Below are 14,784 nucleotides of genomic sequence, written 5' to 3'. Positions count from 1 at the left end.
GCAGTGGACTCGAGCGTGTGAACACGCGGATCAGAGGGGCCAGATTATTTTAGTGGTTTTCGGTAAGCGCATCCAAATTTTATCGGTAGTTTTCGGTAGGCTTTGAAGTGTTGAGCGTGAGGGGGGGAGGGGGTGTAGATGGAAGCTAATCTGCCCAACGAAGGTTCAGCAGCACGAGAAAATACATCCTTTATCTATTTGAAGGAGATAGTTTAGATTTGATTCATAGCAGTCACATGAGGCCTTTCTGAAGTATCGATCTGAAAATTGTACTTGGGAATCTAACACAACGAATGATTGAGATGCACATTTGCTTCAGAGCGTTGACGACTCCCTTTTCGGGGCTCCACGTGGCCGCTTAGGACAGTGCAAATCGAATATGCTGTCAGCAGCTATTTCGATTATTTGGATGAATTAGTAAGTTTAATGGTAACACAACATAAATTAGAGATTGCTTCTAAAAATCCTGTATAAAAGACCCCTTAATTGATTCCATCGTATGACAAAATCGTACGTCATAGGTAGCGCTCTAGCAGCAATCGAACACGGCATCGAACATGAAACATATATGGGATTTGACATGTCCGATTTGATAACCAACAAATCGAACATGTCAAATCTCATGCATTTTTCATGTTCGGTGTCGTGATTGCTGCTAGAGCGCCGGGTTAGATTATCGTCAAATCCCATATAAAATATTACCAGCGCGTCCGATTTCATCGCACCTCATGAAATACAGACACGGGCCTTAGGGCGGTGGCAACGCTTTTTCGCATGCGATTTTATCGGACGGCCTGTCAAATTTTTGTATGGGATTTGACAGATAACGTCGGACGACGAAATCCCACGTCCGACGTTATCTGTCAAATCCCATACAAATCTCGTCCGATAAAATCGCATCCGATGAGCGTTGCCACGGGCCTTAGTTGTCTCTGTCGAACTTCTGGTTGAGGTTGCTAGTGATTTCCATAGGGAGTTTAATTATTTAAATTATTTGGGAAATGGTTTTATGACTTTTCGGTTAGTATTATGAGAAAATCTGTGATTTTCGGTAGGTTAAATGGAAAATCGGTAGTTTTAGGGCGGTCATCTGTGAATCGGTAGGCATATGAAAAATCGGTAGGAATACAGATAAATCGGTATATCTGGTCACTCTGACGCGGATCCACGTAATCGAAATCCGCATACTGTCAAAGTGCCGAACGTGACAGCTGGAAATTACAAGAAAAAAATAGTCCTATCGTTAATGAAGTGATGTGGCTTAGGTTTAGAGAAAAATCATGAAAAGATCCGTTGTTAATTGTTTTGTACATACTTTGTGTATAGTTTTAGTATTGCTAGTGCTCGATACCTCCGGGAGAGAATGCGGGGACCCACAGTGCAAAAGTAAGTTGAGGAAAATCGGCCGTAGAAAGGCGACCACCACCGAAGGTCCCCGTTCTGCTCGCTACCTGTCCCACGGATTGGCTCTTTTGGGTCAGTCGCTGTGGACCGATATTGCTCTTTCGTTTTCCTGTCCTGGCACAGCGCTCTGCTGAAAATGAAAGTGAAAGTTTCATTGCAAAAGAGCCAATCGTCGCTTTATATAAATCGATTCATCGGCACGATTACTGCAATGATGTTAGATTACAGTTTTGTAAACAATTCCATTTATGTTTACTCATGAACTACGTCTCTCAAACTTTCACTTGCAGGTGTAATAGCAACGGGAAAGGTGATGCTACGCTACCGTGGCGGTGGCGAACCGAAGGTGAATTTGGATCAGAACGAGTTCGTCGATATATTGGCGAAAAATGTTGGCAAAGAACTGGATTACGTGGTGCGAAAGTCGTCCGGCAAGGAGGGCCTTGCATCGAAAAAATTCATACGGGAGCTTAAAATTCTGATAAAAACGGCGGATCGAATTACCATCTCTGATGAGGTTGGAAGCGCGGGTGCGCCCGATATCAAGCCAACGCAACCGTTAGCAGCATTGGAAGATAACGTTGCGCAAACGACTGTCCTTGATGGGACGGTGATAGCGAACGATGCTCTTTCGTATGCTTCAACGGTTCAAGCCGAGGCCACCGATGCACCGTCTAGCGTTGAGCCGACTCCTTCGCTCGAGGTAATACCAAGCACACAGGCAGCTGAGAGCAAACCGCTTAGTGAGAGTGCAGAAGATTCGGAAAGCGAGAAAGCGGACAATGAATCTGGCGAGGAGCTGACCGATCCCGATGACATCGAGGAAGATGAAGAGGCTGAGGACGAGGAGGAAGAAGAGGGTGTTAGTGAAGAAAGTGAAGATGAAATGCCCACGGTAGAAACAACGGCACAAGAGGACAGCAAACCAAATCAAGTGAATGGTGGGCAAGAAACAGCTAAACTTGAAACATCTACTGAAAAGGTGCTATCGAGTGATGATAACAGTGAATCACAACCACCAAAAGAGCAAGATAACAGCAACACTAATGATAATGAGCCGTTTGATCAAGCAAAGGTGCCCAATGTAAACGATTTCGCGGTGCCGGCAACAAAGGAGGGTGAAAATGTTGAAACTACAGAACTCGGTGCTAATGAACCAATGGAAACCGTTACCGACAATAGCACGCATGCAACAGAACCGGGTTATACCGACCCAGCAGCTGCTGACACAAATGTGCTAAGCGAAAGCGGAAATCAAGAGGCAATAGTGGATAGTAGTTCGATTGTTTCAAACGTGTCCAGTTCAGAGGAAACGAATGATGCCGAGACCATCAGTGAAAATGGTTCTACGAGTGAAGAGCCGCCAGTTACGGAATCGTTTCAAGATTCACCCACAACGGAATCAGTCTGGATGATGGATGAAGTTACAACTCCACTGCCCGTTGTGGAAAAGATTGAGCCAGACGTACATGTGTCATCTGTGCCGGTGGAAGTGGTTACGGAATCGGTGCTACCTGCTGTAGTAGAACCGGCACCAGTTACGGAGCCGGAAAACGATCCACCAAGCGTTGCTGCGCTAACGGAACCGACGAAACCCGATAATCAACCAACACCACCCGCTCGAATCCTAGCAGGAGGCTTGGGTAATTTATTAGCTCATAGTCATCATCATCACCACCACCATCATCATCATCCACACCATCCGCACCATCATCATGATCATCATCACCATCATGGTCACGATCACGGTCATGATGATCGGAAAATGGTGCAAAACGAGCAGGCGGCAGCGCCGGAAGCTGCTGTAGTAAATGTTCAAACCGTTGGCGATACACATTTACATTTCCCTGCCCAAACTGACACGCTAGAAAATAACCTTCCTCAAGACGGAGAAGCGGTGCACCGTGGACATAATGTTGAGTCTTTGGAAAGTAACCATTTCCACAGTGCTCAAGTGGTGGTTCCACCTGTGCAAGAAATGGCAGGCAGTAACAGTAATGAAGGTAAGCTACGATACCGTTTTCGCTTTTCGGCGGACTCGATCATATGTTATACACTGTCCTTGTGTTTACATCGGTTATGTCTGTGTGTGTGTGTGTGTGTGTGTAGTGCGTCAGAAGGTAAACGATAATTTCATCTTTTGTCGTTATTTAATTCGCCATAAGAGCAACGGACGTGTTCATTAGCTGTTTGTGATTATTTTTAGATTCGTTGGCTCGATGTCACTTCCATCTTTTCGTTTTGCGTCTCTACTGTCCTGAGGGAATTAGGAAGCCATTACCCATTGATTCGTGTTAAATACTGTCACCAAAACAACTGAATCATAAACTTTTTTCTCTCTACTTTCGGCAGAAAACGGGTATTGCGATAGTGCGGCTGCTGATTGTCCCCCGCCAGGATTGCCACTTGTGCCGCCATCAATTCAGCACACCAACGGTGGAGACAACTTCTATCCTCCTGCATCAAATCAACAGCAACAGATGGACGATGACAAGGCAAGTGAATCTGGAGAACCTCAGGGCGTACCCCAAAATATGGAAGCTCTGCCGGATGTCCAGAATCAGCCGCTAAACATGGAAGATTACCTCGGAGCATTCGTACAGGAAGCGATCAAGCTAAGCGACCTCATCCTGATGCTCACAATTACATCCTTCACGTTGCTAATGTTCTCCCTGGGACACTATCTGATCAACAAGAATCGGCGCGAGAAACCTCTGATATACAAGCTGAACATGATTGAGCGCGATCTAATGACATCACACAAAGAGTGCGCGCTGTTGAAGCACGAGCTGCAGGAAACGAAACACAAGCTAACGAGCATCGAAAACAATTCGTTTGGTTCAAATGACATGGTGATCGCGCTGAAGGCCGAGCTTGAAGCGGCCGAGCAGACGAAGCTAGATCTGCAGGACCAAATAGCGGGACTGGAAAAGGAGCTGGAGAATGCGGCAGAAGCGGGCCTGGAGCTGAACAAGATGGTAGCGGAGCTGCTGAACCAAAACGGAAGCGATTCGATCGCACTCAGCGTGGAAGAGCTGCAGCGCCAGTTGAACGAACAGCAGCAAACGATACTGTCGATGAATGTGTCGCTGGCGGAAAAGAGTCGCGAAAACAGTGAGCTACAGATTGCGATCGCCAACCAGACGGGCAAATTCAACCAGCGGCTGGAGGAGCTAGAGCAGGCGCGCAGCGAGCTTACCGAGCATCGGCAAAAGCTCGAAGAGGAGGTGGCAAGCTTGCAGTCGGAGCAGAAGGCAAAGGTGGAAGTGTTGCGTAAGGAGACAGGTGCTGAAATCGATCGACTGTCGAAAGAGTTGAAGATCGCCCAGAGCAAAGCAGACGAGAGCCGCAAAGCTCTAACGGCAATGGAAGCGAAATGTGAAGCGCTGGAAGAATGCTTAAAGGAAGTCAAGACAGACGGGAGTGGAAACGGCAGCAAAGGAATGATCGATTCGATCGAGCTGAAAGCCCAAATAGCACTCTTGACGAAGGAAAAGGCAAATGTGCAGGACAAATTGCAGGGAGAAGTTGTGAGTAATTCGTGTCCATTGTAGACGAAGTAGCGCAGTATTACATGGTACATGGAACTTCTTAATGTTATCTACTATCTTTCAGATCGCTCGTCAGCTGGTGGAAGATCACATGAAAATGGTAAACGAAGAGATTTCTACGCTGAAACGAGAGTTTGGCAAAGCGGAAAAGGATAAACTGGAAGCAGAGACGAGGTTGGAGGTGCTGTCATCCTACTTCAAGGAAAAGGAAACACAGTTGCAAAAGTATGTTACAAAATGGTGGCCATGCTCTATATCAGATAATTATTAATGTGCTCCGTTTTTTTCAGAGAACTTAGTGTAAAGGAAGCAATGTGGATGCAGCAACAGGGCGAAACGACCACTACGGTAGAAAAGATACGCCACATGCAAGATGAAATACAACAACTTAAGTAAGTTCTGAGCTTTTGTCGAAGGTTGTGATTGTTTGCTAAAAGAGCTTTATTTGTAGATCGCAAAACGATAAGCTGCGGGCGGAAATTGAAGCTCAAGCAACAGCGCACAAAGCTCAATACACGACCCTTGAAACGCGTTCACACGATGCTTGGCTTACGGCCCGGCAGGCAGAGCGTCGTCTGGAGGAAGCCCGCAGCGAGTCTAGCGCACTTCGGCGCAAACTTACAGCTCTTGGTGATATTTCTGCTTCCAGTGGTAAGTTTCACTTAAGAAAAATGCGTTCCGATTGGATGTTTCTGTTGCAAAGGATAGATCCGTTAAATAACTGCTTTACATTTTAGATGGTATGGCAAATTTACCAAACGCTTCCATCACACAAACCGATCTCGGCCTAACTGCACCCTCGCCTATACGTGTGGAGTCACCGAATGCGCCTCCGCTGATGGGAGTGCTTCCTCCGCCACCATTTATGCCACCGTTTATGCCCGGCCCGCCTCCTCCATTTATGCCACCGTTCATACCACCACCCCATGGCGCCGGTGAAATGCGGCCTCCACCGCTGGGACGGTTGATGTCGCCGCCTCCGCCGAACAATCGATACTCGCCCAACAACATTATCGATGCGCGGGATCGGTACAGTCCCGACCGTGGCCGTTACTCACCGGACAGCCGGTACGACTATTCCGTCATGTCGACGTACGAAACGGAGAACGATTTTAGTCCGCCACCCTCACCACCACCGCACCATTGGCGTCACTCGAACGATCGAGATCGCGATCGGGAGCGAGAAAGGGACCGGGACCGGGACCGTGACAGGGATTGGGATCGGGACCGCGATCGTGTCAGCGATCGTGAGCGACCAAACCGAGACGGGCGCGGCAGCGGCAGTGGAGGCTACTCGCGCGGCTACACCCCGACCGGCATGCGCGCGACACCACCGATACAGGATCCCAGGAACAAGAAATACGCAGGTACTAATAATAATCATTACTCGGATGAGGAACTCGATGGCTGGTAGTGGAAATGAGTTGTTCACAAGAAGCAGCCCTAAAATACATTTCACTCCATACGCTTCATCGCGCCTGTATGCGCTCTGTAATAGCCGATTCGATGTATATTTAAATGGTTGTCTCGGTCGTGCATTAGAGAAAAATGGGAATGTACTAAAACAGCTCTGTGCAAAACCATGCTCTTTAAACGGTGTCGAATCGGAATCATGTGTATTAACAAAGAAGAAAAACCAAACTAACAGCTCTTGCCAATCATATCATCCAGCACTAATCGCAGCGGAATGTAGATAGATATAGTTGAACAACATTCGATACATTTTATCGTCATACTAATAGTGCAACAAGTTAACAACACTACTTCCCTCATTACCTGTACGTGCTAAAAGAAGGCTGATTATCGGCATTGTTTTGTGTTCATTTGCTTGTTTTGTTTTGTCGAATACAACGATAACCGATAGTGTGTGTGTTTTTATCGCAAAATCATCGGGGGTCACGTACATTCATCCCATTTATGCTTTACTCCGGCAGCATTCTGGTGGGAATAACAAACCAAACTAAAAGTAGGATAATATACACGAACAAATCATACTACTTTTTAATCATTGTACATGTTTTTCAGTGCTTGAGAAACGCAACAACCATTCATTGTTTGAACATTTGTACTTGTTTAAAGCTTTCATCTTTCATCGCTCATTGCTTAAATTTCCATTGCTTCGAGTTTGATAGCTGGCCGATGCTATCAAAATCACGCTCTGCTTATCATTTTGTGAACTGCCGAGCACAATTAATGATTACTGTAACGTATATTTTTGTTCTCTTTGCATATAAATGGAATGTCTGGCAAACCTGACACTCTCGCCGTCGCCTTTCTACGAAAACGCGGCCGATCTAATAATACCATCTTTGCGTTCTGCTTCCGGCGACCGTTAATTCTCTTATGTTAAAACAAAACAAAACCAAAAACGTACACTATTACACGGCACAAAAACAGGAGGTTTCAGTTCCGGTTCACAGGATTCACTTGGCACAAGAAAGAGTTCAGGAAAGTATAGATCCACGGGAAAACCGGTGGCGTAGGAAACGCGGAACTCAAAGTCAAAGCAGTACACGCAAGGAAGAAGCAGCAGCTTGTGTGCAACCCAAGGGCGGAAAACAGATTTGGATTTAATGCTATTCTAAAACCTATGTCCTCAGTGTGAAAATGTATCATGAATAGTGTACTCTTCATAAAAATTCAAATGCAATGTTTGGAAACACTATCGACTTGTCCTTAACGTGAATTGCAGAAGGTTCTACAGTACATAGCAAATGAACGGGGAGACGTTGAACGAATAAAAATATGGAAACATTTATTTGTACAGTTTACAGTATGTGCTGTATTGGACAGTTTTATATTATGCTTAAAGATGACCGTATATATTTTTCATTAGTTAGTGTAGTTTGTTCACAAGACGTAATTTTAAGTGTGTTTCTTCAATGTAGTCGTTCCCTTTGGTGGAAGGTCTTCAAAAGATCTTGATCGCTAGCGTTGGTTTTTTTACATCGCAGCAACCTTCGGGTTTGCACTCATACTTGCTATTCGTTCAATCGTGGCGCCATCGAAAGCGATGTTGGCTTCTAATTTGCAACCCACCAAAAACCCGTCAGTTGGGGACGTGTTTCGAGCTATTCCATCGCCGTACAGTGCCAAACCAGCTCAAGAAATGGGACACTTCATACGGGAGGTGAGGAAATTGCCGCGCAATAACACTTTCATCAGTCTCGAAGCTGCCAAGGAAGAGAGTGTTGGTGGCGGCAAAGTGTCCCTGCAGCGTTGGAACAGTGTGGAAAATTTAACCAGCGATCGGCAAACAGCAAGGGAGCAAGAGGAAGATAAAATAGCACCGATAGTGGCAGTGAAATTGGAACAGTTCAACAATGGGTCCGACTCGAATGACGATGATAGCTTCGAAACTAAAGAACGTAATGCGGCCGACCGGCGATGCAGCATGATCCCATTAATGGCCCATCCTGCCGGGCGCCCCAAGGTGGTGGGACAACCTTACGCGGATAGAGAAAAAATTGTCCGCAAAAAACCACCGCTTCCTCCAAAAGCGCTGGCAAAGAATCAAGACCCCGTTAGGATGTATCGAGCAGAACGATTGCAGGAGAAAAAGCTGGACATGGAGCAACAGGTGGATGAAATGAGGGAGCAACTTGCTAGCCTAGAACTGAGCCGGCAAAAGGAGGAGCAACGCAATCGGGAAATCATCGACCGCCTTAAAGAAGATATCAGTGATTTAAAGTATTCTCCCTACTAAACCTCGCGCCGGTGCAATGCGCCTAACGGTTACATGTTTGCTCTATTTCGACAGATTAACCTGTGAGAAGCTGAAGGGCGCTGTAGAGCGACTACAGAACGCGGATGATCTGTTTGGAAAGATGAAGCATGAAGGAGAATTTTCCTTATACGCACGGTCGTACGAGGTGTCGAAGAAAATTCTCAGCAACACTTTCCGTAGAAGGAAAGCTAATACCGCGCGTCCCAGTTGTTTGGATGCGAACGGCGCCGAAGCAAGCGGTGATACTGTTCAGAGCTTTAACGACGGTGATCAGCAGTGCATGTTGAGTGATACAGCAGGCAGCAACAGTCTGGCAGTTATGCATCCAGTAGGCGTGCCATCTGGTGGCGATGGAGACCATAATATCCGCCGTGTGAACAGTGCTCCTCCAGAGACGCCAGTGAATATAGTGACTTCCATGTACTATGTTTCCAAGATAGAATCCGTCGGAATGGACGGCATCCCTTCGGATGCAAACGATTCTGGTAAGTGAAAGTATTGCGCATTGCATGCATTTTACATACTAACCTGCCTTACTAATCTCCTCCTGGGTTGGTTGTGTGGTATTTTGATATGCATCCATAGAGAATCCCATGATTCAGACTCCGGAAAAAGAAACGATGACAAAAAAGAAAACCAAAGCGTCCAAATTCGGTGGTTGGTTCAGATCTGGTAAACAGTAGACGGTGATAGTTTTTCGGTTGCATATGTCAACTTTATTTACTTCAAAATTAGAATCTTTCGTAAATATATTCCACAAAAACGATGAAAAATGGCGTGCGCGCACTTTTAGTCTAAGATTAAGTTTCACTAAGGCATTACATTCCACGGAACGACGCGAGCTGCTTCTGCTCCATTGCTTTGCTGCTTAGTAAAGCGTTCTACAAATTTATCCTGACAAGCTGTCCGGATGCGCGACGAAGTGGCCGGTGAAACTAATGTAAAATCATCGGACAGCTTTTCCTCCTTTCGAGCCGCGGCAATAGCATCGCGGATTGCGAAGAATATGGACGAGGCAAGGAAAAGTGGCGGCTCACCAACGGCCTTCGATGAGTAAACTGCGCGCGGATTGGGCGCCCCAGTGAGCAGTGAAACGTTGAACTCCCCAGGGATGTCGGCAAAACCGGGCAATTTGTACACGCCAGGTCCGCGGGAAAACACCTGACCCTGGGGCGAGTAGACCATTTCTTCCAGCGTGAATAGCCCGTAGCCTTGCATGAATCCACCTTCGATTTGGCCGATATCGATGGCAGGATTAATGCTGGAGCCCAAGTCCATTACGACGTCGGTTCGGATGACCTGATGGTCTCCAGTCAGGCAGTCGATCTCTACCTCAGAGCAAGCCGCACCGTAAGTGTAGTAGTTGAACGCTTTGCCCGAATTGGTGCCAAAATCGTAGCCCAGATCGGGCGTAGCATAGAATCCAGTGGCCGACAGCGACACCCGGCTGAAGTACGCCTTACTGACCCAGAAGTTCCAGTCCTTGTCGGGGAACTCTTTGCGGATGGGTTCCAATCGCTCGCGGATGGTGAGGCAAGCATTCAGCACCGCAGTGCCGTTTAGATCCGACCCAGCGCTGGCCGCCGTAGCCGAAGTGTTCGGAACCTTATCGGTAGACGTCTCGGAAATGTGGATGCGATCGAAAGGAATTCCTAGCGCCGTGGCAGCAACCTGAATCATTTTCGTGTGCAGTCCTTGGCCCATCTCGGTACCGCCATGGGTTAGCAGCACCGTGCCATCCTGGTACACGTGAATCAGGGCACCGCTTTGGTTCAGGTGCAGCACGGTGAAAGCGATGCCGAACATTGTCGGTACGACGTGAATGCCGCGTTTGCGCCAACGGTGTTCTTCGTTGAACTTTTCGACCGCTTCCCGGCGTTTGGCAAAATCAGCCGATTGTAAAACCTCACTCCAGCACTTACCAACATTGCAGCCCTCGATCTGCTGGTTGTAGTGCGTTGTATCGCCTTCCCGGTACATGTTCAGCTCGATCAGCTCGACGTAGTCCCGGTTCAGTGTGCGGGCCACATGGCGCATCATTGTTTCTGCCGCCATCATGCCCTGCGGACCGCCGAAACCGCGGAAAGCGGTGTTTGAAGGTAGGTTTGTGCGACAAACCCATCCACGGACACGCAGATGCGGGATACGATACGCGTTTTGGATGTGGAACATTGAACGCTCCAGCACGGCAAAGGACAGGTCCATCGAATGGCCGGCATTGTTGTAAGCGCGGAAATCGCCGGCCAACAGCTTGCCGTCCTTGCTGACTCCCACTTTGTAATGGAAGTAGAAAGGATGTCGCGTACCGGACACTGCCATATCTTCGTCTCTGTCGAGCATGCAGCGGACGGGTCTGCCCATGCGGTGCGCGGCCAAAGCAACCGGAATGGCCACAATGGCGGCACGCGATTCCTTGCCACCAAAACCACCTCCAAGACGCTTCACACGAGAAACAACCTTCGAGGCGGGTATGCCCAGAGTTTGCGCCACGTGGTGTTGAATCTCGGTAGGATGCTGGGTGCTGCTAATCACCTCGATTTCGTCTGAATCCTTCGGCACAGCCAGGCATGCTTGCGTTTCTAGGTAGAAGTGCTCCTGTCCACCCATGCGACAATCACCTTCGATGATAACATCCGCCTCGGACAGAGCTTTCTCAACGTCTCCCTTGGCAATGATTCTGGGGAATCCGGGATAGAACGACTCCAGTCTGATAGCATCCTCCAGCGTAACGATTACCGGCTGTAGTTCTTCGTAAGTGACTTTCACCTGGCGAGCGGCTCTTTGTGCAATTGTTTGATTGTCGGCCACAATAGCTCCAATTATTTGTCCCTGCGTAGTAACGACATCTTTCACAAAGACAAATTCATCGTGGAACACTGGGCCAGCCTTGTTTTGCTCTTCGGTCAAGTCATCTGCGCTAAAGAACCGATGGACACCCTCCTGTTTCAGTGCTTCCGATGCATCGATCGACAGAATCTTAGCGTGTGCCTTTGTACTGTATACAAATGCTAGATACAGCTCGTTGGCAAACTTTGGAATGTCGTCACAATAGATAGCTTCCCCGGTGACTTGTTTGTAAGCGGAAGCGTGCACTTGCGGTCGATGGATGGGATCGGTGGCCGGTTGATCGCCAGAAACCTTTTCGAACAGCTGAGTGCTCTTGGGTACCAACGTATGGAACGTATTGGCTCCACTTTTCTCCCGTTCGCCAACGGGTGTCCTGTGGGGAATGGATTGCTTATCGAGTGATTGTGCAATGGCAAGATAAGCCTTGAAAAAGAGACTCAAAGTCAATGAACGACGATACACGATCATGCCGCCCGGAGCCGAAGGACTCAGAGGAAGCTCTTCCACCAACAAATCATTGCAACGCTCCACGAGCTGTGCGTCCCATCTCAGCCCGACTAGAGCGGTGGCCGTCTTCTTGGCCAGAACTGTCGTTGGCGCCATTCCACCAAAAGCCAGATGGATCTCATCGACGATATCCGTACCGGGTCGGAAACGCACATTGAACGCTCCATTCACGATGGCAATATCATCATCACGCCGTTTGGCCTGCTTGTGCGCGATGAAGTATTGATCCTTGGTGGTGCGTGGGATAAATAGCGACACGAGCGCTTCTTGTGGTTGAATGACGTTCTTCCGGTAGCCAGTGAAGAATCCATCGCCCATGCGCACCTTGCGGAAGCCCCCGTCGAGGCTGGCAACTTCCAGCTCGATCGCGGCAGCCGTGAAGATGGGATTTAGATCCGAAATGGGGCTTCCCGTCATGATGTTTCCTCCAACCGAGGCAACATTACGGATCTGCTTTCCAGCGAACCAGTGCAGCATGTCTACGATCGCTTGGTATAGGCGAGTCTCCGTTTCAGGACCGGTTTCGATTTCTTTCCGCAGCGCGATCTCCATTTCCATTAACGTGACGGCGGATCCTATTTTGAGTCCACTCGCTTGTCGCTCGATCGTCGTTAACTCCTTTATTTGGATGGGATTGGCGAGGACGGGGTACTCAAAGTGTTTGAATTTCACTTCCACGCCCACTTCCGTGTTACCGACGACGATCTTCGTCTCTGGATGGGCTTTCTTGAGGGCCAACAGATCGTTGAGCGTTGTTGGTCGATACCAAGCGGTACGGGAGGTACGAAAGACCAGCGATTCAGAGTCGAGCTTGTCGGAAAGCTTCAATTCCGGTGGAAAAATGGGCTCTTGAGATGGATCGTAAGGAACGAACTCGTTCGGCTGGAACAGCTCGGTGTCTAGCTCTCCGTTGCCATTCTGTCCACATCCGTTACCATTGCCGTTGCGACAGCATTTGTCTCCCATGGCGCAGCCGAACTCCTTGGTGAAGGTTTTGTACCCCTCTAGGATCGGTCGATAGCCGGTGCAGCGACACAGATTCCCTTGGAAGGCAACCTCCAGCTCTTTCATGGAGGGAACGGGAGAGCTGCGCAGCAACGAGTACATCGACATGACGATACCAGGAGTACAGAAGCCACACTGCGAGCCGTGCGCTTTGGCGATGCGCTCCTGGACGGGGTGGAGGCGCGTCCGAGTACTTCCGATACCCTCGACCGTCGTCACAGCCATCCCGTGCACGGCACAAACGGGCGTCAGACAAGCGTTGACTGCCAGATGATGCAGCGAGCCCGTTTTACGATCAACCTTGGACACCATCACCGTACATGCTCCGCATCCTCCCTCGGCACATCCGAGTTTCGTGCCGCAGAGGCGTAACTTTTCACGCAGATACACCAGCAGGGTGCACTCCGGATCCGGACCATCATCGGTAACCTGCGAGAAAACGTGTACGTGAATAGATAGATAGTGACACTCTGATGCGCGCAAACTTCATAACTAATGGACGGACTAATCAGCGCAATAAACGACGAAGCACGGGGGGCTTGGAAACGTTCAATCAAACGTCTACAACGGCCGCGAAGACCGGCGCAGAATCTGAGCGGGGTTTTAGTGAGAGTGATTTGAAGTAAACAAGACTGATAGCGAAGAAGAGAAACGGAGATTTTGATGACCGTGGGGCACGCGGAATGAGATGTTTACGGTTCAACGGTGTTGAGGCGTGTCGTCACAACCCGCGCGCTCACACCGCCCGCTGGAGTCCGCTGCCATCATGTGAACATTGTACATGATCATCACAAATAACCGTTATCAGCGTATGCCATCGCGTTTGTTGCCGGGTTTGTTGCTGACAGGAGGGGTTTTACATCCTCCGACGGGAGGACATGGAAATTATCATCATCTTCACCATCGTCATCATCTTCGCTACCCGCCTTCGAATACGCGATTGCACGGGAATGGGTCGTCTCTGGAACATTCACTCACCTTCTTGCCATTGACGAAAAAGACCAGTGGTTGATTTGTATCGAACTGCGGCAACAGACCATCTGTTTCACTGCGGACACTCGACGGGGCCATCGTTGGCGTGGAGTTTTTGGCAATGTTACGAGAAAACACGTTGGAAAGTTAGCGAACCGTTGCTTACACTTGCTTGGCTTGCTGCTTATCACTGCTGCCGTGCCACTTTTGCTGTTGTTAACGGCGAGAGTTGCGTTGCGGATTTTTATGCAATTTTTACTACACTTTACCGCATAAAACACATTCGAAAGTGTTCCACTAGAGTTGGTGCAAAAGCGGTGTTTACACACGCGTGTGAAGTTTATGTTTAAATTTAGGTTCCTTTTTTCACTCCTCACAAACTGCTGCACTCCGTCGTAGACAACGTGTCGCACACAAGCAGAAGCGAGGCGAAGATAGTAGGGACGGTCTTTATTTTTACACTGTCACTGTGGCCGACGGTTCGCGAAAGACTGAGCTCGGAGAGCGGATTGGAACGTGACTTAAGTGTGTCTTTCACCGTGTTTAACCCTGTGGACGTCCCATCAGCTGTGAGCTCCAAACAGAGCGTAGGAGAGTAAAAAACAGCGGCTCGGGAACCAACGCCATTGGGCTTCCGTTCTTGGAAGCAGCATATTTACATCGTTGGGAGAGATTCCGACCTATCTCTCTATGTAAAGCCATTCCCTAGAGAGAGTAAAGTGTTGCTCGTGTCTTCCTCGTGAATTCCGCTTCAAATCGGCATACCTCGGG

At 48.6% G+C, this 14,784-nt stretch overlaps 3 protein-coding genes across 4 annotated transcripts; 2 read left to right on the top strand and 1 right to left on the bottom strand.

Moving 5' to 3' along the window:
- The first annotated feature begins 1,208 nt into the window (after nt 1-1,208).
- On the top strand, nt 1,209-7,731 carry LOC120902944 (transport and Golgi organization protein 1). 2 transcript variants are annotated; one of them, XM_040312043.1, is made up of 8 exons: nt 1,209-1,386; nt 1,695-3,407; nt 3,757-4,934; nt 5,020-5,180; nt 5,246-5,347; nt 5,407-5,606; nt 5,693-6,322; nt 7,353-7,731. In XM_040312043.1, exons 1-8 carry the CDS (start codon nt 1,281-1,283, stop codon nt 7,436-7,438), a joined length of 4,176 nt encoding a protein of 1,391 aa, XP_040167977.1. In that variant the 5' UTR covers nt 1,209-1,280; the 3' UTR covers nt 7,439-7,731. The 2 variants fall into 2 exon arrangements, with proteins under 2 accessions (XP_040167977.1, XP_040167978.1); XM_040312044.1 differs by having other exon boundaries at nt 1,210-1,386; nt 1,695-3,047.
- A 192-nt stretch (nt 7,732-7,923) lies between these two features.
- LOC120902947 lies at nt 7,924-9,455 on the top strand. Its single transcript, XM_040312047.1, has 3 exons — nt 7,924-8,645; nt 8,716-9,167; nt 9,268-9,455. Exons 1-3 carry the CDS (start codon nt 7,969-7,971, stop codon nt 9,363-9,365), a joined length of 1,227 nt encoding a protein of 408 aa, XP_040167981.1. The 5' UTR covers nt 7,924-7,968; the 3' UTR covers nt 9,366-9,455.
- LOC120902945 (xanthine dehydrogenase) lies at nt 9,376-14,569 on the bottom strand. Its single transcript, XM_040312045.1, has 2 exons — nt 14,020-14,569; nt 9,376-13,470 (listed from the first exon to the last, which is right to left on the bottom strand). Exons 1-2 carry the CDS (start codon nt 14,110-14,112, stop codon nt 9,493-9,495), a joined length of 4,071 nt encoding a protein of 1,356 aa, XP_040167979.1. The 5' UTR covers nt 14,113-14,569; the 3' UTR covers nt 9,376-9,492.
- Between the last annotated feature and the right edge of the window lie 215 nt (nt 14,570-14,784).

The sequence above is a fragment of the Anopheles arabiensis genome, chromosome 3 (genome assembly GCF_016920715.1).
Source record: "Anopheles arabiensis isolate DONGOLA chromosome 3, AaraD3, whole genome shotgun sequence".
Taxonomy (NCBI): domain Eukaryota; kingdom Metazoa; phylum Arthropoda; class Insecta; order Diptera; family Culicidae; genus Anopheles; species Anopheles arabiensis.
This window is presented reverse-complemented; position numbering and strand designations above follow the sequence as displayed.

Coding starts and splice junctions, on each gene's coding strand:
- LOC120902944 (XM_040312043.1), top strand. CDS start 1,281: ATGAAAAGATCCGTTGTTAATTGTTTTGTACATACTTTGTGTATAGTT. Junction 4,935..5,019: donor ACAAATTGCAGGGAGAAGTT/GTGAGTAATTCG, acceptor ACTATCTTTCAG/ATCGCTCGTCAGCTGGTGGA. Junction 6,323..7,352: donor CAGGAACAAGAAATACGCAG/GTACTAATAATA, acceptor GCACAAAAACAG/GAGGTTTCAGTTCCGGTTCA.
- LOC120902945 (XM_040312045.1), bottom strand. CDS start 14,112: ATGGCCCCGTCGAGTGTCCGCAGTGAAACAGATGGTCTGTTGCCGCAG. Junction 13,471..14,019: donor TTTTCGTCAATGGCAAGAAG/GTGAGTGAATGT, acceptor GTTTTCTCGCAG/GTTACCGATGATGGTCCGGA.
- LOC120902947 (XM_040312047.1), top strand. CDS start 7,969: ATGTTGGCTTCTAATTTGCAACCCACCAAAAACCCGTCAGTTGGGGAC. Junction 8,646..8,715: donor GAAGATATCAGTGATTTAAA/GTATTCTCCCTA, acceptor CTATTTCGACAG/ATTAACCTGTGAGAAGCTGA. Junction 9,168..9,267: donor TTCGGATGCAAACGATTCTG/GTAAGTGAAAGT, acceptor ATGCATCCATAG/AGAATCCCATGATTCAGACT.